General features: G+C 36.7%; 1 protein-coding gene across 2 annotated transcripts in view; it reads right to left on the reverse strand.

Annotated features, from left to right (window-relative positions):
- The window catches only part of Flt3 (fms related receptor tyrosine kinase 3), a 75,059-nt gene that overhangs the window by 39,069 nt on the left and 14,145 nt on the right, over nt 1-21,845 (reverse strand). For both annotated transcript variants that reach the window (XM_033760007.1, XM_033760008.1), the window contains exons 2-7: nt 11,704-11,906; nt 8,408-8,523; nt 3,552-3,681; nt 1,815-1,942; nt 931-1,070; nt 680-833 (exon numbers count right to left, since the gene is read on the reverse strand). In XM_033760007.1, coding sequence (XP_033615898.1) covers nt 680-833; nt 931-1,070; nt 1,815-1,942; nt 3,552-3,681; nt 8,408-8,523; nt 11,704-11,906 — 871 coding nt within the window. The remainder of the gene's footprint in view (nt 1-679; nt 834-930; nt 1,071-1,814; nt 1,943-3,551; nt 3,682-8,407; nt 8,524-11,703; nt 11,907-21,845) is intronic.

Here is a 21,845-nt window from a genome sequence, read left to right on the forward strand (position 1 = left end):
TATACCTGCAGATGTCACAGACAATTTCAAGAGGTTGAAGGGCTGCCACACTGCTGGACCAATATATACATACTAAGGACAGAGTTTGGAAGGCCCTGCTCTCAGCAAGCATAACTCTCAGCAACAGGTCCCACATAAAATAATCTCAAGGCACAAACAAAAAAAAATCTGGCTAGCAACACTCACAAGATTTTCTTATGGAATACTTCTTTATTAGCTTGCCAAAAGAATTACAGCATTTCTTAGCATGTTTATTACAGCTAACGTCTACTCCCCAATCTGAGATTGCTTAAGACTCGTCATTTTCAAAACCTACACAGCCCACCCATATATCCATTCATACCAGTGCTTGCACAGTTCTCTCACAGTCATGGCTCACGGTGCTAGTGGTAGGTTCTTAGGACAAGTATTTATTAAGCAGGGTCTGAGACTAGGACAAAACTATACAAACATTCCAATGTGGTATGGACAAGGACAGTGGCATTTTCCTGAGTGCAGTTTAATTGGAAAAGGAAGGGAATGGGTAGCTCATCTTTGCAAAGCTATTCTAACACAATTGATTTTTCAGCTTTTTAAAGGTAAAATTATATTGAAACCAGAATTTGTATTACTTACCTCACATTCCACACTAAATGCATCTAGAAATATGAATAAAGATTGCATGAGTAGCCTGTATTACCTAGGATGGTAACCAAAGCGGACTGACTGGGATGCTTTGAGGAAGAACAAGTGTAATATCCAGTGTCGTTTCTTCCCACTGATGATACAAAAGCAAACAGAATCCGTATCATAGTTCTGTTTGTTGAATAGGTACTCATCTCAAAGTAGTTGCCCTAGGTGTTAATAAAACAGAGTTTGCATTTAATGTTTTCAGCCTGTACTGTTAGCTCAATATACTTGAGTTTTCGCAATATAAAATTGTCATGTTACCTCTTCCAGGGCTTTGTTTTCTAATTCCCAGGTGAGTCCAAATCCATGGTTCACATGAACAGCTTTGCACCTGATCCATAAGGGTTCCCCCACTTTCAAGAATAATTGGGGCAGTATGGTTTGAGGAGTTTGATTTAGATCTAGAAGGTAAAAACACCCCAAAAAGCATAAAGAGTGATTTTGTCTTCATTATTGAACATAATAAAGAACAAAGATTTCACCAATCAATGTTTATTTATTTTTATTTATTTATTTATTTTTGGTTTTTTTTGAGACAGGGTCTCACTATGTAGTTGAGACTGGCCTGGAACTTACTATGCAGCCCAGGCTGGTCTCAAACTCACGGTGATCCTCCTGCCTCAGCCTCCCGAGTGCTGGGGTTACAGGCGTGTGCCACCACTCTCAGTTTATTTTTATTTATTTATTTATTATTTTGTGCTGTTTTGAGACAGGGTTTCACTGTGTAGTTGAGACTGACCTGGAACTCACTATATAGTTCAGGCTTGTCTTGAACTCACAGCGATCCTCCTGCCTCAGCTTCTTGAGTGCTGGGATACCAACCAATGTTAGTAACCATATTAATAAATTAATCTGTTAGAGATTGCAACTCATTGATGAAGAAATCATACATACAGAATATATAATGTTACATTTAAAATTACATAAAAGGAGCTGGGGTGTACATCAGTGATAGAATATGTTCTTAGCATGTACCAAGGCCCTGGATTCCATCCCCAGCACTAACATAAAATAAAAAAATAAAATGTGTAAAAGAAAGAATCTCTCAAGTTGAGTGATTACCTAAGCAGATGCTGTTAGTCTTAAATAGTTTCTAAGGAACAGTCAGTCACTGACAATAGACATACATGATATCCCAGTGTTACCTATTGTGAACAGCTTGGTACATTCTCTGCCCAGTTCATTTCTTGCACAGCACCTTATATCTGTTCCAAATAATTCATGAAGTACTTTTTCTTCCTTTTTAACAACAGCTGGGCTTTCTTCTTTACAGCTGCATTCAGAAAATAAAATAAATGCCCTTTAACTATATTTTAAAATTATAAGTATGGGTTTGGGATGAAGCTCAGAGGTAGAGCACTTGCCTAGTAAGCTCAAGGATCTGCACTCTGTCCTCAACATAAAAACAAAGCAAAACAGAACACAACAAATAAGGAAAAAAACAAAGTTATAGCTTCAAGAGCCTGTTTTAAAGCACCATAGAAAAGGTCAAAAGGTGAACAAACCCAAACCTATGGTTTCAGACAAGGGTTCAAAGGGGACTATGTACTTATTATTTCAACTCATGTTTACTTATTATTTCTACTTACTTAAAGGAATAAAATTAATTAATTTAATTTTCTTTTGTTGGGGATTTTGGTTATTGTTTAAAGACAGGGAAAGGAAGAACTAAAAAAGAAAAAAAAGAGCAAAGAGAAAAGAAAAGATATGACTTTTTATGGCCATATGGGTTTTAATGCAGCTGGACAAGGTCAGCATCTTTGTCTTCAGAGTACAGAAAGAAGATCAAGAAGAAGATGCCATAGGAACCAGAATTCCTAGAGCAAACAGAGGAAGAGAGCCTAGACATCCTCCTGAAGGAAGTTGGCTAAAAGCATTTTGGTGTTCAATAGAGTAGCTCTCTCTTCCACCTCGGCTGAGAACGGACTTTCGTCCCTAATGAGAGCTTTCTACATATAATTTTTCCCAAACCAGAAGTGTGTTGAGTCACTCTTCTCTTTATCCCTTGAATCAAGTGTATTCTTTTCTTCGTTTATGCCTCCTTCCTTGAGTTGCTTATTACAAACCAACAATAATTGAGTTCATTTAGAAATGTTTGAAAATACATAAAAACCCAAAGAAAATAATTTTAAGTTGTTCAAATTCTTAGAACTCAGCTATGCCACACACGGAAAATAAAATTAAGCACTTATTCTGAGCACACTATCTCTCAGGCCGCCATTGCTTCACACATAATCCATGCATTAAATCACCACAACAATCCTTTAAGGTAAGCACTTGTCACCACCCCCATTCTTCTGATGAGGCACAGAGAGTTTAAGTAACTGCCAGGCTACACTGCTGGTAAGCAAACCAGTTCTTAAAGCCAGGGTATCTGGATCTAGAATGTGTATGCTTACACAAGTATAGTGAGCTGCTGTTCAGAATAAACAGAATAACCATTAATTAAACATTTAATTGGGAATTATACCTTAAAATCAGTATTTTTCTTTTTCCCCCAATCAAAATGCTCAGGGAATTAACAGTCTGGTAACTCAAAAGAACTTTAATCTGTATAGTGTAACACCCAGGGAGGATCTGTAGTTGATTTGAGGACATCTCAAGTGCTCTCTTGCTTAAAAGAAAAATCCTTACCTTGGCCCCTGTGAGACCCACACTACTCATTTTTTAAATTATTTTATTTGTACATTTTAGGTATACAATATAATGACGTTCATCAGTGGGAATTTGCACCTTTGCATAATCTATCTTGGTTCTTATTTCATACTACTCATTCTTTAAGGAGCCAATGCTTTCTGCTGAAATAGAATAAATTAAAATTTACATACAATATGATGCCAGCTGTATTAGAAACAAGCAAAATAATAAAACCCACACCATACCTTTCACCCTGCGAATCACAGAACACCCATTCCACGGTTGGTTCTGGAACACTCTCGGATATACAGACCAGGGCATCCTGATCTTCCAGTTTTCTAAAGTAAGGTCTTCTTAATGTGTAGAGCAGTGTATCTAAAGCATCATAAATTAACATTTTAATATTTTTAAAATAACTGTTTTATCAGTCTCTTCAAAGAAGGATTCTGCATCATTTTTTAAAGTTAATATACCATAGCAGTGTCTTCAGCTTCCCCCACCCAGCCAATGCATTAAATTCAACTCTGGCTGCAATATCAGCTTTACAGTTCCTCCTCTCGGCCAATTTATTTGAGTGTTTCACAAACCCACAGAGAATTAAAATAAGTGGAGTGAAGTCACATGAAAATATGAATACAGGATTATAAGAAAAGGAAACTCACAATAATATATTGCTTAAAGCCTTTATTTAGCATAGAGTTTAAACTCAATTTTCTTCCCATAATTTCAGCTATATCTAGATAGAAATGTATCATGATATAGAAATAGAGTATGATGAAGTTAGAAAAGGAACAGAATTTAGAGGTTTAGTTGAGCCCCCCCAGGCATGTATGCATGCATGCACGCACACACACACACACACACACACACTCCCCATTGTCCACTCCCAGATATACTTAACATGTACACTTTCTAGTCCTGCTTGGCCTTTTCTAGGATTGGAAGTCATTATATCCAAGGCTGGATCATTCCTTTTTTTTTCTAATTTTTTAAATGAAAATTTGTCTACATTTAATTCTGTTTTTGCTTTATAATAAACTTTATTTTAAAATATGATGTATCATTTGTATATAATATATAAATATATATATAGTATGTAGATAAAGGAATACATGATTTTTTGAGAAATACATGAATTTTGAGGCATAATAATAGTAACAAATACTCATGGATCCACTATCCAACTTAATAACTAGAATATTAATAAATATAATTTGCTGTTGTTGTTATTGTTGGTACCAGGGATCAAACTTGGGTCCTTGTGCATGGGAGGCAGGCAGAGGAACCACTGAGCTAAATCCCTGGCCCTTTTCTCTACTTTTTAACCCTTGGAAACTTTTATCCCTAAGCGTTCCTGAGCAATATATTGATTTCCTTTGTTCTCGGGCTTCAAATGGGATATCAATTGATATGCAGCTCCCACAACTTCATTTTTTCATCTAACCTTATGTTTTTAAGATTAACCTATGGTTCTGCTTACAGCTGTATACTTCAGTTCTCACTACTAAACAGTATTCCATTGGTAAATATATCACAGTCTATTTGTTCATTTTCTCATGGTAGACATTTGAGTTCTTCTAGTTTTTCATATTATCAACCATGGTGCTATAAATGTTCCAGACTTTTCTACAAGGCACTTGTGTAATAGTTCTTTAATAAAATACCTAGGAGTGGGAATGTGGTTTGACATGGTATAAACATGTTCAGCTTGCTTTGCAAATTATGACAGAGTGAGTAAATTAATTTACACTTACAAACCAAAATGTGAGAATTCCTGAGCTTTATATACTTATCAAGACTTTAAAATTTTTCAACCCACTAATTTTTTAATGGGTAAAAACTATCATCTGATTGTGATTTTAATTTTATTGCTCAATTATTAATTTACCATGTATTAAAATAATTAACTGGAGCTGGGTGTGGTTGTGCACACCTGTAAGCCTGACACTTGGAAGATGGCTATGAGTTCAAGGCCAGTGTAGGCTACATAGTGAGTTCAAGCCCAGTCTGAAATACATAATGAGACCTTGTCTCAAAAACACTAGTCAACCAAACAAACAAATAATGAATTGGGAACCCATTAGGCTGAGATGGTTCCAGAGGTTTCAGTATCCTGGGTTCCTGCATAAGCAAACCAAAACCCAACTCAGTGTAAGCAGCACAATTAAACTTGAGCTTAACCACCAGAAGTTGCCAACCAGCTTCTAACTAGAGGCTTTATAGATTAAAAAAAAAAAAAAGCCCTGCTGACTGACTACAAATTTTCCACTTTTAACCTATCAGATATTGTATTTGTCTTGCTGCTATTAATACTTTGTAAAAATCTTCCCCTCAAATCCCCTTAGTGGAACCCAATCACTTAACAGCTGGTGTTGCGGGATTCATGAATAACTGCTTAAAACACTTAAATGTTTAATGTGCCTAAGTTTATCTTTTAACAGATATCTATACATCATTCATTTTTTATTTTCTAGAAATAAAATTATCACTCATGTCTGTGGTTCATTTCCTATTGCTTTTTAAAAAATTGTTTTGTTTCTTATTGATTTATAAAAGCTCTTTAAATAATATGACTATTATGACTATTAATTCTTTGTTGATATCTTGTCCCTTTTTGTGGTAGTTTTATTTGTTTGTTTGTTTGTTTATTATTTAGTAGTACTGGGGATTGAACCCAGGGAACACTGAGCCACATCCCTACTAGATCTTCTAAAAAAATTTTAGATTTAAGACAGAATTTTACTAAGTCGCCCAGGCTGGCCTTGAATTTGTGGCCCTATTGCTTCAGCCAACTAAACAGCTGGGATTACAAGAATACACAACTCTGCCTAATTGGCTTTACTTTTTCTCCCTGTAATTTTTAACTCTTGGTCTCAATTCTACTCTCTAAACAATTTTTTAAAGTCTAGCTTGGCTTCCAGATAACAATCCCTTAAATATTTAAAATCAGAGGGCAGGGGATTTAGCTCAGTGGTTCTGCTGCTTGCCTCCCAAGAGCATGTTCCCGAATTCAATCCCTGGTACCCCAAAAATAAAGAAATAAAATAAAATTAGAAACCAAGATCAAGGGAGATAATTACCATTCAAGGTATTTTAACTAGGTAGCCCAGGTTTCTGACTTAAATACTAAAAGAACTTCTTCTATAACACACTATAATCAATCTCTACTCCTCACAATATTTCCTTCTCTGTGCTAAATGTTCCCAATTCCTTGAACTGCTCCTAATTTAAGGCATTCTAAGTACTTCACTATTTTGGTTGCCTTATTTTGTCCGTATTTACCTGAAAAAAAATACATAAATGAAAATAATAATGTATTTATTTTCTGACGCTGACATTACATTTTCATAAACACCGCCGAGGTTCAGTGTACTTTTGGTACATACTGAGCATGGACTGACTTTCACACTATTTCCCCACCTGATTTTCATTTTTGTTTTTGGTTTAAACCTCACCTCACAGTATAATGCTTTAAAAAAGTTATAACTGACTTGAATGATTATTGTTATTTTTTTGCACTGTAAATCTTATGTGAAAGAAAGATACTCTAAATATAAAAGGCAGATACCCTTTTATCTTATACAACTATGTACCTTTGTCGGGGGAGGAGAAGAAGAAAAAAGGGAGGGAGGGAAGGAAGGAAGGATATCCCTTACCCTCTTCCAACCTGGAACACAGGAACTAGGAACAGATCAAGACTAAAACCAGAGAACAAAAAAGGGCAACTTTTGGATTTTGCACTCCTAGAGTTCTGGCCCTCCCAATTTCAGAGTAACTGAAGGGCTTTGCAAGACAAATTTTGATGTTACCTGATTTTGCCTTACAGGCTGACTCTGAAACCCTAACACCCATCTTAACCACCAGTGACCCTTCTGGGAATTTAAAGAGCTCCTCTGTCAGAAGCTGTACAGTCACATACTCTCACATAAGGCCCAAGGCAGTGAGGTGCAGAAAGTGTAGCCCCTAGCTGTGCATCACCCCACATCTCAGATGTCTATTTTCATATCTCTGAGGAGGTGGGATCATTGTGAGCATCTGCAGTGATTCATACAGAGCACCATCAGCAAAAAGTAACTGTGGTCTTCCTGACCCAGGGACCCTCAGGCTGCACACACAAGGTGCCACCCCTATCTCTCCGCCCAGGGAACTGTTCTGATGGTGGCCAGGGAAGCTCATCTCAAGGGGTGTTAACCCATAGTGTGCAAAGCGCTACCCGGCCCCCACAGACACACAGCCCATGTAACACAGCCACCTTTCTAATCAGGGGAGATGCAGCAGTGCGTGCAGTATATACAGCCCTCAGCCTGTACTGGGTGGGGATGAAGGGAGAAGTCAGAAAGCACAGAGTGCTAACTCTGCTGGCTGCACAGCTGCTTCCTAGTAGAGATGGATGCAATCATTAGGTACCACAAATGTGAATAATAAAATACATTTTTAAAAACTTTAAAAAAGGGTTTGTCTTATTCCTCACCATTTGCATATGGTCTGGGATTTCCACACACCTACCTGCACTACCCAATATATAAGTGCAATTAGCTACGTGTGACTGTTTAAATACAGATATTAATGAAAAATCAATAAAATTAAAACTTTGACTTCTTAGTTACACTAGCCGCATTACTACGGACAGAGCAGACAAGAAACATTGTCTTCCCATCAGGAAATCCTGGATCACAATGAGACCTTAAACCCCATGAAGTTGTATTTTTATCTTCCTTTGACAGATAAGGAAATTGAGGCTCAGACAAACTCAGTGACTTCCCCAAAGATAGCATAACTGCAACCAGAGCCTCGAACTTCTGATACCAAAATCAAACTACTCCTCAGTTTTTCTCTGTCACTCATCTGTTACTGAAGAAAATGGAGACTCTGAAAAGAGTAGGTTTTTTTAAGGAACATTCACATGCTGAGGGTTCACAGGAATATTTCAAAGAGTTTCAGTACTCAACAGGTCGTGTGGATGGCTGACCTGAATTCAATCAAATCAGCTGCAAATTGAGAGAAGCTTGAATGCCTTGTCTAGAGCCCTGGATCAAAATGGAATGTGTTCAAAACCCATTCTTTAGAATAGAGGGAATATCTGGTAGCAAGCTGGACTTACTTCTCATACTCACTGTAAACAATATTGTATAATTGGTAACTTCACTCTGGATAAAAAGCAGGTATTCTCCAGCTTGGGTCTCTGTCATTTTCAAAATGACCATGGAAACAACTCCTCTGTAAAACAAGAAAGAGAACTGGTTACTTTAGAAAATGTGTGAAACTAAAAACAAAATTTCATACTTAGTCAGAAGGTGGGTCGGTGGCTCCCTATGACTGTGGCACACAGGCTGCTCTGTGGAGAATACAGCTTCTATTGTGGGCCCAACACAGCATGAGCATTTAGTCTGATGTTGACTTTTTTTGCTGCAGTACTGGGAATTGAATCTAGGGCCTTTACACTGAGCTACATCCCCAGTGCCTTTAATTTTTAAAATTATTTTTTACTATTTTGAAACAGAGTTTAAATAAGTTGTCCAAGCTAGGCTCAAACTTGTGATCCTCCTGCCTTGGCCTCCCAGAGGAAGCCCCCCCCACCCCCATGCCCAGCTTTGACCTTGACTTTTTTTTTCCTTTTTTGGTACCAGGGGTGGAACTCAGGCCCTTGCGCTTGCCCGGCAGACATGGTACCATTGAGCTACATCCCCGGCCCTTGACCTTGACTTTTAAGGGGTCTCATCCTAGAACGTGAATGAGCTCCATGCACCATCAATCAGCTCACTTTCCCCAAGGCCTTCAGAAGGAAGTCTGCTGACTCCAAACACACAGGCATTTGGCGCATGCCCGTCGGCACTGGCCTGCGATTCCCATCAATGACAAAGCACCTTTCACGATTCCGTTAGCCCAGTCACCTGACCAGTGGGTTCATCTCCCCATTTGCAGAGTCAGATGATTATACAAGTAAAGTACACTGAGATAAAAAATGTTCTTCCTTTTGGAATTAGCCTCTCTCTAAATGAAAGAATCCAAGCCAATCTGATATAAGGTATATTCTTGTGAAGTAATCATAACACTGACATACCACATAAATATAAAGAGAAGGATGTCTCAGTGTTCATATTTTTAACTTTTCAAATAATTGATTTGAAGAATGTGGCTAGTGTCATTCTCTTCAAAGAGATAATTGTGACATATATTTGGTGATATCCACTGTTCTGAAGGCATAAAGTGCTCTTCAGCAGTTTGAGCGATGTCAGATTTAAATTTACAGTTCCTGACTTTTAAGCTCATATTACTTACTCAAAACATAGTCTTTCTCTAATAGTGTTAGCATCAGCTACGGGTTGACAAAGATGCAGAATCTTAGGTCCTAGTCTGACCTATTCCATCAGAAACTGCATTTCTACAAGATCCCCAGGCAATCTGAAGACATATTATAGTTAAGAAGCTTTGTCTTAGAGGCCTAGGCAGCATGGTTTAAGAATCCTGTGCTTTCATTCACATGGACTGTGAATTAGTAGAACATATATTTGATTTACTTATGCAGATAGATTTTAATGATGTGCTTTGTTTGTTCTTTAGCACTGAGGATAGATTCAGTGCTTCCCACATGTTAGCCAAGGGCTCCACCACTGAACTATACCCCCAGCCCCCATTTTGAATTCCTAAAAACTTGGTCAGGCATTTGATCTTTCTGCCTATGAACCAGAGTCCAGATATAAGCTTCTAGAATTCTTTACTATTAAAAAGTCACCAAAAATGGCTTGGTACTAAGCTAACTAGCCCATAGGACAGCTATGACTTTTACTAACAAACTGGGCTGTCTGTCTTACACCAATGAAGGCAACTTCCATGAAGTGAAAAGAACTCTACTTTTGCTACTTTGTTCTTCTGGCCTCAATCTAGTGGCATAACATTTTAATAAGATTATCAGGAAATTCTTCAAGTAAAAAAAAAGTATTTCTTATTTGTCTTTTATTTCTTTCTTCCTTCATTCTTGTGTTCTTTCTTTCTGGCAGTGCTGGGGATGGAACCCACAGCCCCATGCATTGTAAGCAAAATGCTCCATCACTGAGATATATCTCCAGCCCCAGGGCCAAAGTTCTTAATAGAACAGTATTTTGGTTTAACCCCAAGATAAAAGTAACCAAAAACCAGAAGTGGGTAACATACTCAAAAGAGGAAAGGAAAATGAATGTGTTCTAAAGTTTAGCCTTAAACTTCAGAATTATACCCACTGCCCCAAAAATTGCACAAGCGTTTGCTTGACCTTAAAGAACAAATACAAATACAGAGCTAGCACAAGTTAGTCATAAAGGTGTTTGCCAATGTTTTTGTCCTTTTCAGGCCATTTGAATATCCTTTACTGCATTATTTCTGAAAGACAATGCCTTCCCTACAGCTGTGGGGGTACCAGAACATCCCCAAGAATTAAAAAGAAAAGCAGCCTTAGAATCATTAAGTAGACATTTAAATGGCTTGTGCCCCTTCTCCTAGATAGCATTTGCAAGAGGAGGACAGTAATCAACATAATTAACATACAACTTTGGTCACTGGCCACAAATTGTGGCTAAGATTTTTTTTTTTTTTTTTTTATAATGAGACCAATGTTCCTTAAGACAGAGCAGAGTGTGGCTGTCATACAACATTGCAATTCTTATTATAGCATGGAACAATATAGATAAAACCAAATGTTCTCTCCCCAAGCATTTCTCAGAAAAAAGTTTCTTGTTACTTTAACTAGAATGAAATGGAAACTTTCTTTTTGAATTTAACACAATAGCCAATTTAAAAATAAGACATTTTTTAAAAATCCCAAGCATTCTTTTCATTATTTGTTTTACATTTTGTAGCCTCTCAACACTGCTCTTATTCTAGCTCTTTCTCTTTCTGCCTTTTTCCCTCTCCCTCTCTCTCTCTCTCTCTCTCTATATATATATATATATGTATATATAAAACTTATATATAAACCTTTTTAATAACCAAATTTTACCTAAAAGTAAAAACTTTTATTGCTCTAAAGAGCCATTTTAGATTCATAGAAAAACTGAACAGAAAGTACAAGAATATCCTCTATACATGCTCTTCTGGCCACACATAGTTTCCTGTATTGTTAATATCTTGCACTGGCATGGTGTATTAGTTACAACAGATGAACCAATATTGATACATGATCATTAACTAAAGTTCATAGCATACATTAAGGTTCACTTTGTGCATTGTACATTCTGTGGGGTTTTGTAGCTAGCTAATGTCTTGTGTTTATGCCCTAACTCTTTTTACTTCAACATTTCCCTGGAGATAAGAGTTACAATAGATATGGACAGAAACTTGAAGAGGCATTCCAAATGAATCATATTTTGTGCATGAAAGTATTGCTCCAAAAACTCATGTGGCTGTGCATCCTGCCACTCTTACCTGTTTAGTAAATCAAAGTGTGGCTGGCAATCCAGAGAGCTGTGTTTAAAGACCCACAGACAGGAAATGTTTCCCGGGGTGGTGACCAGGACTTGCAGTGTGATGGATGCAGACATGTCCACGACCACAGTGGCAGCTTCATACACTGCCCCTGCCCTCTCAGGTCTCAGCGCACACCCAAGGTCTTCTGGGGATTCTGGAACCTACAATACAGATGGAACAATGTGAATTCACAGCAACTGTGGGTTTAATGCATCCTCTTCTTAGCACAGACCTGTATCAAATACATGCATGTTGACAATCTGTATATATTACCCAGGTATGCTGGAGCCCACAGACAGCATGCTACTGACTGAAAATCCTGCTGTTAATAATTCTTTAAAGAAAAGACAAATAATTATAGGCTGCCTTTCTAACATGATATATAAACTATTATAGGTTGATTGTGGTCCCCCTTCCCCACAATTCAAACATTTAAGTCCTAGCTCTCAAGTACCACAGAATATGACCTTATTTAGAAACAGTCATTACAGAAGTTATTGCGTTAAAATGGCATCATTAGGATGGACCTTAATTCAATATGATTTGTGTCCATTATAAGAGGAGGAGATTTAGAGGCACATATACATACCAATAATCTACATAATAGATAGGAGAATGTTAGGTGACCATGAAGACAGCCATTCATCTACAAGCCCAGAAGGGAGGCCTGGAACAGATTCTCTCCTATAGCCTCTCAAAAGGAACCAACTCTATCAACACCTTAATTTTGGACATCTAACGTATAAGGACAAGACCATAAATTTCCAGTACTTAAGTCACCCAATCCATAGAACTTTGTTATATTAGTCTTAGCAAACTAATAAATAGACTATAATTATAAAGTTAATTGTATATAAGTAAACATTTTTATGATTATTAGTATATGAATAAGAATCTTCATAACAGGTGTCTCCACAGGCTGTCACTACTGCACTCCTTGCCTGCTTTAAATAATTGAGATATTTTGAGATGGGATGTGGTAGCAGCTTCTGTTGTTGGACACTCCACCTCTTACCAACCTAGCTTGTGCAAGCATAGCATACACACATGCATGCACACACTTATTTAAGTGAAGAACAAGGTAGTTCCTTTTGCTACTTATAATAAACCATATTTTTTATTTCCTTGTTCACTTAGTAAGCATTTGATAAGTTCCCTTAGAATCTAAGAAGTGTAACACCATCTACTAGGTACTATGAAGCTACAAAGAAAAAAAAAAGCACTAATCTGTCTTTAAGGAATTTTGAATCTAGTACCAAAAAATAGCTGAAACATGATGATACTCTGAAAGGTAAGTTCTAAGTACTCTCGAACTTCAAAGGAGAGGAGAGAACTCCAAGCTAATGTCAGGGATGCTTCATTCAAGTCCAGCAGTTGAGCTGGAGCTTACCAGATAGGCACAAGAGAAAGAAAAAAGGAATTGACATACTAGAAGAAAATATTCACAGTGTGAATAGCAAATAAAGGGCTAATACTGCTAACTGATGAAGAACTTTGGAAAAGCTGAAAAAAAACACAAACCAAAGATGCATAGAGTGACCTTTTCCCATTTCAGACTGCATGGAATCAGCTTGTGGGTTTCCGAGACTCTAAAATTCAGAGCTTCATCCAACCCTGGAGGTTGCATGTGGTGGCTCTGTGGCTGTCACCATATCTCAAAATCAGTATATTGAACTGTAACACCAGTCACACTGGATGTTATTTAGATCATCTTGAGAAAGAGAAAACTAGGAAAACTGTCTGAAGAAGACAAGAGAAAAAATTGGCCTGAAAGCAAACCTCTATTATAAAAACTGTCATGCTGAGAAAATACCAATAAAAAGTAGTTGGGGCTGGGGGTAGCTCAGTGGTAACTCAGTGAGTTTTCAAAGGTCTTGGTTTCTATCCACAGCACCAAAATAAAAAATTAAGATTCATAAAAAAAGATACATCAACATAAGGACAATGAAAAGACAGGAGCAGTATCTATCTGCTACATAGAGAAGGATCATGCTGTGCAAAAGTACTTTCCAATATGATTAAACAAAAATGAAAAAGAAAAGATGGTAAAATGGGAAGTCCCTCAGCCATGGGACAGAGTTCATACCGACGGAGAAACAGAAGTATTATGTTATTCAAAAAGGAAGGTGAAAAAAGAAGGCATTGAAGAGGATGGTAAGTAACGTGCTTTGTTGGAGATGAATTTATGAGTAAACCAACTAATATGAAAGATTCACTAGGTAGGCAGGCTTATATTCCAAGAAGACTTGGGGACATGTCCTAAACCGAACACCCCCTTTTGTCTGCCAACTCCTGGTTTGAAAAAGAATCCCTCATTCCCACTGTATATGACTTTGCATGTTATTACAAGAGGAATCATCAGTAAGGTAAATATGAATAAGTAGGGCCTATGAAATCAGGAGGCAAGATTTGGGCAGGGCAGGGGGCATGGTGCTCACATAACCAGCAATCCTGAACATGAAGGGTGGAGAAATGGAATCTTACTTGTTTAACTGAAGTTTCCCACAAGTAATTCCTTATAATTATTGAGGATTATAAACCAATCAGGAAAACCACCATTACTGTGATGTTTCTAAATACTACCAAACAGCTCAATGTATCTATAGCCACAAAAAATTTTATTAAGATATTTTTAAAAAAACATTAAAATGGCTGCTGTGGCTTGTGTCTATATGTTCCTTTAAACCATATATGGTCAGAGGTAGGGCTTTTTCAGAGGTAGCTGAAGGTAGAGTGTGTGATGCTGGGATTAAGGCTTGGTGATTATTAAATCAGTCCACTGATTAGTTTGGCAATTCCCTAATCCCAGTAGCCTAGATAAAGTATAAAAGGGGTTAAAAAAGGTTGCTAATAATCCTTGCTTGCTTTGTTACCTTCTGTCTGCCATTAACTTTTTCTCCTCTAGGATGGTTGTTGGCCATGACATCCTGCCTTGGAGCCAGCTGACTATAAACTGAAACCTCTTCAAACTGTGAGCCAAATAAAACTGTCTTCCCTAAACTTTGGGTGTCAGGTATTTTGTTGGAGCAACAAGAAAAGTAATTAGCACAATGGGCTAGCTTTTTTAAAAAAGAAAGATACAAAATGTTTTCAAATACATGAGGAAAATGTTCAAACTTCCTTGAAAATAGAGAAGCACAAATTAAAATATAGAGGTATCATTTGTCATCTATCAGACTGGCAAAATAATCAAAAGTATGGCAACGCATTTTGATGATGAGAATGTGAGGAAACAGTTATACTCATACATAACTGTAGGGATATAAAGGGGAATTTGGCAATACCTGATAAAATGATATACGCACTCACCATTTGAGCCAGCAATCCCACTTCTAGAAATATATATACAAAAGTTTGTGATAGCACTATTTGTAATTGTGAAATACTGGAAATAATATAAATGCTCGTACATAGGAGAGTGGTTGAACAACTTATGGTATATCCACACAGTGTAATATTGTAGAACTGTAAAAAATGATAAGGACAATATCTATGAGCCATAAAAAGCTAAGTGCAAAAAGTCTCTACCTTCAAGTATGCCATACCATATAAGAAAAAAGGGGTTTATGTATGTACATATTTGCTCATTTATACATGAAGTACAGGAATATATTGAAAGATTGAAAGGGATTTTATAATTTATAGGAGGTAAGATGAGAATAGAAAATCGATACAAGGAATAAAAACAAAGTAATATTTCTTTGAATATCTGTCTGTCTGTCTGTCTGTCTGTCTGTCTATATTTGCAGTGAGCCTCAAACATGTTTGGCAAGTACTGCACCACTGAGCTATGCCCATACCCAGCCCTAAGTATATATTTTCATACTGCTCTGATTTTTAGGACAATATAAAATTCACAAACAAACAAAAAAAACTAAATCAGGATATAGTGGTAGTGGTGTTGTCAAAACGGAATAGAGAGAGGAGTCCCAAAATGGCACAGTGAGTACCAGCAACTCAGCTTCTCCAGCAAAAAGTATCTAGAGTCTGGAAAACAATAATGTGGAGAGGAACCAAAGTGAGTGGAGGTTACCTGGAAGCCATGAGGGAAGTGACAGAGGAGAAGAAAATAGGATTAAGTGATACAGGAGAAACAGCTATCACTGTAGAGGAAAGACCACTCAGCACTGCCACCTGTAGCTGGCTAGCCACCAGCTAGCTGGGAGGCAAACTGAAACTAACAACTTCTCTGCTAATGGAGAACTGGAGAACTGCATCAGGACCAAAAGAATCATCATCAGTTGGAACCAGCAGGGAGAACATGGGACACTGCATCCAGAGCATTCAATCACAGAGCAAGAGCCGGTGAGTGGCAAGAGCCTTCCCACTGCAGGGAAGGGCTGAGTGTTTGAACCTGGGTCCCAGAGCAGCCAATTTCCCAGAGTGGATGAGGGAAAGACAATCACAGGACACTGGCAGTAGTTGGAGAGTAGACTGCAGAGAGTACTGCTGAGAGGCTGGAGACAGTAAACACAGACAGGCTCCTGCTGTCAGAGCCCAGGTTCAACCTGAGTTATACAGCACTGGAAGCTCACACTGGCAATGCAAGGGCATCTCTGCAAGCAGATCTCTATCTACTCCCAGCGCTGTTCTGGGGGCATACCACCACCTTAGATTTCCAGTGTGAACAGAGACACATCCTGGCCTGAGCTCTCTGCCCCTTAAGTCTAGGCTGAGGAAAAGAGCCATGTGTCCAAAACAATAGAAAACTTTCTTTTATTTTTCTTTATTTGATTCTATTATTTTTATTTTTTTAAGTTTTAATTTTTTATTCTTTGCTGTTTTCCTCCTTCTGCGCATTTCCCCTCATACTTTATTCTATCATTTTACCCCTTTTTCTTTTATGAGTATGTCTGTGTATGTGTGCTTCTCTTCCTCTTGCCTTTTTTCTTTCAATGTAATTTATAGAACTATATTATACATTATAGACAAGGGAAATTATATAAATATATACACAAATTATATATATATACATATATATATATACATATATATATATATATGTATATATATATATATACAAGGGCATTCTCCCTTGTCTCTATATTCATCCTACTTTTATCTATATTTCTTCACCTGATTTCATTCTCCTATATCCTATTCATTTTCCACTTTTTCTTCTTTCTCCTCTCCCTTTTCATTTGTCTCCCTTTAACTTTTTTCTAATATTTATATCAGTCATAGAATCGTTTCTCATCCCCATTTCTCATTACTAGTTTTGACCCAATTTTCTCTTCTAAATATATAACATACCCTTATCGTCATTAGGATCCTTTGCCCCTTTACCCTCATCCTATTTTCTACTTCCCATGCTATAGAGCAGAGGACTTAAAAATATAACTTTTTTTCTTTTTTATCTTCTCTTCCCTCACAGGCATTGCATGGACCCCAAACCCTTAGGCTTTAGATAGCTGATTCTATAAAATTACTGTTAAAAGTTGTTTTCCACCATTAGAGGAGATACATTTAGTGCACATTACCTGCAGGTCAATACTTGAGCTGTTATGATGCTTACAATATGACTGCGGATTTCTTCTCTAAGCTAAAGGGGGACCCAAAATAGGGTCTCATGGTATGCTATTTCTCAACTAGTCGTGATAAATACTACTGTAACAGATTAGCCTATTACTACTATAGCTGATTTGATTGCATAGGAATAATCCTGACACAGTGGACAATTTTATGCCAGTGACCCTCTCTGCTGATTCCATCATCACACCAAGGGAGTAGGACAGCAAGAGTTCCTAACCCAAGAACTCAGATTGGATCCAACTCTGCAGGAATACCTGAAACCTGGCAGAAAGAAGTTCTGTGTCTGAGTTATCTTCAGTATTGCAGTGGAGGGATCCAAGGAGTTACTGGGGTTTGTGTACTCACTCCCAGGAAAAGAAGCAACTTGGGAACCGCATATGTAATGTGACATATTTCCTGGCAACATGACATATTTGCAATGTGACATATTCTTTTCCAAACATATAAACTCCTCTTCCAAAGTTTTTGTTTTGTTTTTTTTGTACTAGGGATAGAACTCAGGTCCTTGCATTTGCAAGGCAGGTAGCAGCACCACTGAGCTAAACCCTGGGGTCCCTCTCCGAAAGTTGTAAATTCCCCATACTTAGCTCCCTCACAGTCATGCCTGTCTTCTCGAGTCATATTCCTCAATCCTCCACACCCTAAGCCTTTGGCTCTTCCATATCTTAATTAGCTTACTGTCTTCCCTATCAGCAAGTTCTGACAACCACATAAATTTCTCAATCACAAAGTAAACCCCCTTTCTCCCATGTCTTACCCTTGCTTCCATAAAATATCCTCTGAAAACTCCAGGTACTAACCCTTCAACTCAAAAGTACTCCAATAAAATCAGGCCCCACATCAACCTTTTTTTCTCATCTACTATCATTCCCCTTTTCAAACCTCCAACTCAGTGTTTAACACTCCTCATGCAACCACTTCCCATTCTCCCCACCCCGCATTACCTACCTCATTGCAAAACAACCACAAATAGCAAATTGTCAATAGTGTGCATAGAGTACAAAGAGGGGAAGTGTAACTACAAGAAGTATCATATAGAAGTTTTGTAAAATTGAATCTGTGACTGCTGTTATAACCAGAAGTGATTCTTTTGGTAAAATGTAGGGACTAGGCCCCAACTTCCGGTAAACTCTCCAAAAAAGGAGGGAGTGGGAGAAAGAATATATGCAAATAAACAAAGGTTCACATGGAAAAATAGGGAAGCAAAGAAACAGAAGATTTTGAACCCCCACTCCCAGCTCTCCCAAGGCAGAGCAAGAGGTCAAAAAGAGAGAAGAAAACAAATACCAGGCAGCAGAAATCTATGAAGGGTGCACAGAGGGGATGAAGAAAACAGATGAATTCAAAGAAAAAATGAACCAAAGTTCACAGCAATTTCATTCAATATGCCCACTGTGAAATCAAGGAAATAGGTAAAAATAATGGTCAATCTAACAGAGTAGTTCAAAATTTGAATGACAGATTCAACAAGGATAATAGATCCTTGAAAAGATGTCGTACAAACATACCTGAAATAAAAAACTGTATAGAATTCATACATTGCAGAAATGACCAATGTGAAGACAAAAGTGCCTTATATTAAAAACAAAATAGTGAATTACAATGAAGAGCTTAAAGAAGCCAAAAAGAAAACAAAAGAACAAGAGAAGCTACTAGATCCAGCAACTACTAGATGACAACAGACCAATGTAAAGCTAATGAGTGAAAGAAAAACTAGAAGATAACACAGATGGATTCAACAACATGGAACAGAAATCATGGAAGAAAATTTCCCAAATATGAGAAAAGAATTTAAAACACAAGTTAAGTGATGCTTATAGAACATCAAACAATTATGATGAAAAAAGAAGCTCACCAAGGCATATCCTTATTAAATTCACAGAAAGCTAGCAAAAAAAAAAAACCCAAAAAACAAAACAAAACAAAACAAACAAACAAAAAACAGAATTTTAAAAGCAGCCCAAGAAAAACAAAAAAATCACCTATAAAGGTAAATCAATTAGAATTACAGTAAACTTCTCAACACAAAATCTAAAGGCCAAAAGAGCTTAGAGTGAAGTATTTCAAGCACTAATTTCCAGCCCATTACTTACCCAGCAAAGCTATCCTTCAAAATAGACAGAGAAATAAGGTATTTCCATAAAAAAGATCAGCTCAGAAGATTTATGAGTATTAAACAAGCTGTAGAGAAAATACTTAAGATATTCTTGACAGAAACAAGGAAAGGAAATTAGTGAGGTCAATGGATAAATAGCAACAACAACAAAAAAATGAGTAAAGAAAAACAAAGGGCATACCAACAGATAAAGACAAGGATAGTAAATAACCAACATATCTCAGTAATATCTCTCAAAGATAATGGCCTCGACTCTCCAATTAAGACACAGATAAAGGGAAAAAATATGAAAAAATGGAAATGAAGTGTTTGTAAAGGGGGGGAGGAGTGAAGGGAGGGCAGGGACAAAGGGAAAAAATGAGAACCAAGACCTGTCATGTAAAGGTACAAGATCCCAATGATGAATGTAACTGTACTGTACACCTAAAATGTACCAATAAACTCAATGAGAAAAAAAAAGACAGACTGGCAGACTGAATCAAAAAACAGAATGTAATGATCTGTTGCTTTCACAGAATCCCAAGAGATATTCACAGACTAAAAATTAACGAATGGAAATCATTTCGTGCACTAAGACACCCAAATAAGCAGGGGTAGAAATTCTAATATCAGACATGGTAAATTTCAAGCTAAAACTGATTAGAAGAGACAAAGAAGGTCATTAGATACTAATTAAGGGAACAATCCAAGAAGAAGAGATAACATTGATAAATATATATGCACTGACTACTAGAGCATCTATCTTCATAAAACAAAAAGTGTAGTAATTAAAAGACCAAATAAACTGGCATAATCACAATAGGGGATTTTAATACCTTACTTTTTCAAAGAGACAGAACTATTAAAAAAAAACAAACAAAAGAAAATGAATTTCAGAGCTGAACTGATGGATATATACAAAGTATTCCACCTCTCTACAACAGAATATGCATTTGTTTTACTAACACATGGTACTTATTCCAAAATAAATCACTACTTTTCCACAAAGCCTGCTTAAGTAAATATAAAAGAACAGAAATTACTCTATGCATGCATACTATCAGACCACTGTGCAATAAAAATAGAAATTAACCACAGATGAAATTTCAGAAAAAGCAATAGCTCCTAGAAAATTAACAATATACTCCTAAACAACCAATGAGTCACAGAAGAAATCAAAGAAATTTAAAAATTTCTGGAAGTTAATGACAATGATGTACAACTCATCAAAATCATTGGTACACTATGAACACAGTTCTAAGAGGAAAATTCAATGCAATTACTGCTCACATTAGGAAAACAGAACAAGCTCAAATAGATAATCTTATGAGAAATCTTAAGATAATTGAGAAACAACAACAAATCAACCCCAAACTGAAATTAAGTAGATGAAATTATAAAGATGAGTGGAAATCGATGAAACTGAGATTTTAAAAATAGTAGAAAAAAAATCAATGAATTGGAGAACTGATTCTTTGAAAGGTTAAATAAAATACATAAGCCCCAGTCAGATTTACCAAGAGAGAGTGAGATAAGACTCACATCAATGCATCAGAAATGAAAAAAAGGTGAAATCACAACAGACTCTGTGGAAATCTAGAAGAGAGTAATTACTTCAAAAAATTATATTTCAACAAATTAGCAAATTTTTAAGAAATGGACAGATTCCTATACACATACAAACTATCAAAAATAACCCAAGAAGACATAAATATGCTTTAAAAAATCAAGCAATTAAATTGACATAGTAATACTCTACCAACTAAAACAACAACAACAACAACAAAAAAAGCACAACCTATTGAATTCACTCCTAAATTTTACAAAACCTTTAAGGATATTATATCACCAATACTTCTCAAGCTCTTCAAAGAGATTGAAAAGGATGGAGTGTTCCTAAACTCATTTATGGAAGCTAGTATCACCCTGATCCTAAAACCAGATAATGATCCAACTAAAAAAGAAAATTATAGGCCAGTCTTCTTAATAAACATAAATGCAAAAATCCTCAGCAAGATTTTAGCAAATAGAATGCAACACATTATCAAAAGATCATATATTATGATCAAGTAGGTTTCATCTCAGAGGTGCAAGGGTGGTTCAATATATGTAAGCCAATAAATGTAATACATACATAAACAGATGCAAGGTCAAAAACTATATGATCATATCAATAGATACAGAAAAGGCTTTTGAAAAAAATCCAACACCCCTTCATGATAAAAAAAAAAACCCTGAAGAAAACAGGTTTAGAAGGACCATATGCAAATATGATATGATAAAAACTATATATGACAAACCAATAGCTAGTATCATAGTAAGCGGAGAAAAACTAAAAACATTCCCCTTAAAATCAGGAACGAAACAAGGATGTATATTATTATTTCTTCTACTCATACACATAGTACTTGAAACATTAGCCAGAGCAATTAGGCAAGAGAAAGAAATAACACGGATACATATAGAAAAGGAA

Source organism: Fukomys damarensis, unplaced genomic scaffold (genome assembly GCF_012274545.1).
Source record: "Fukomys damarensis isolate Sample0158 unplaced genomic scaffold, DMR_v1.0_HiC HiC_scaffold_38, whole genome shotgun sequence".
Classification (NCBI taxonomy): domain Eukaryota; kingdom Metazoa; phylum Chordata; class Mammalia; order Rodentia; family Bathyergidae; genus Fukomys; species Fukomys damarensis.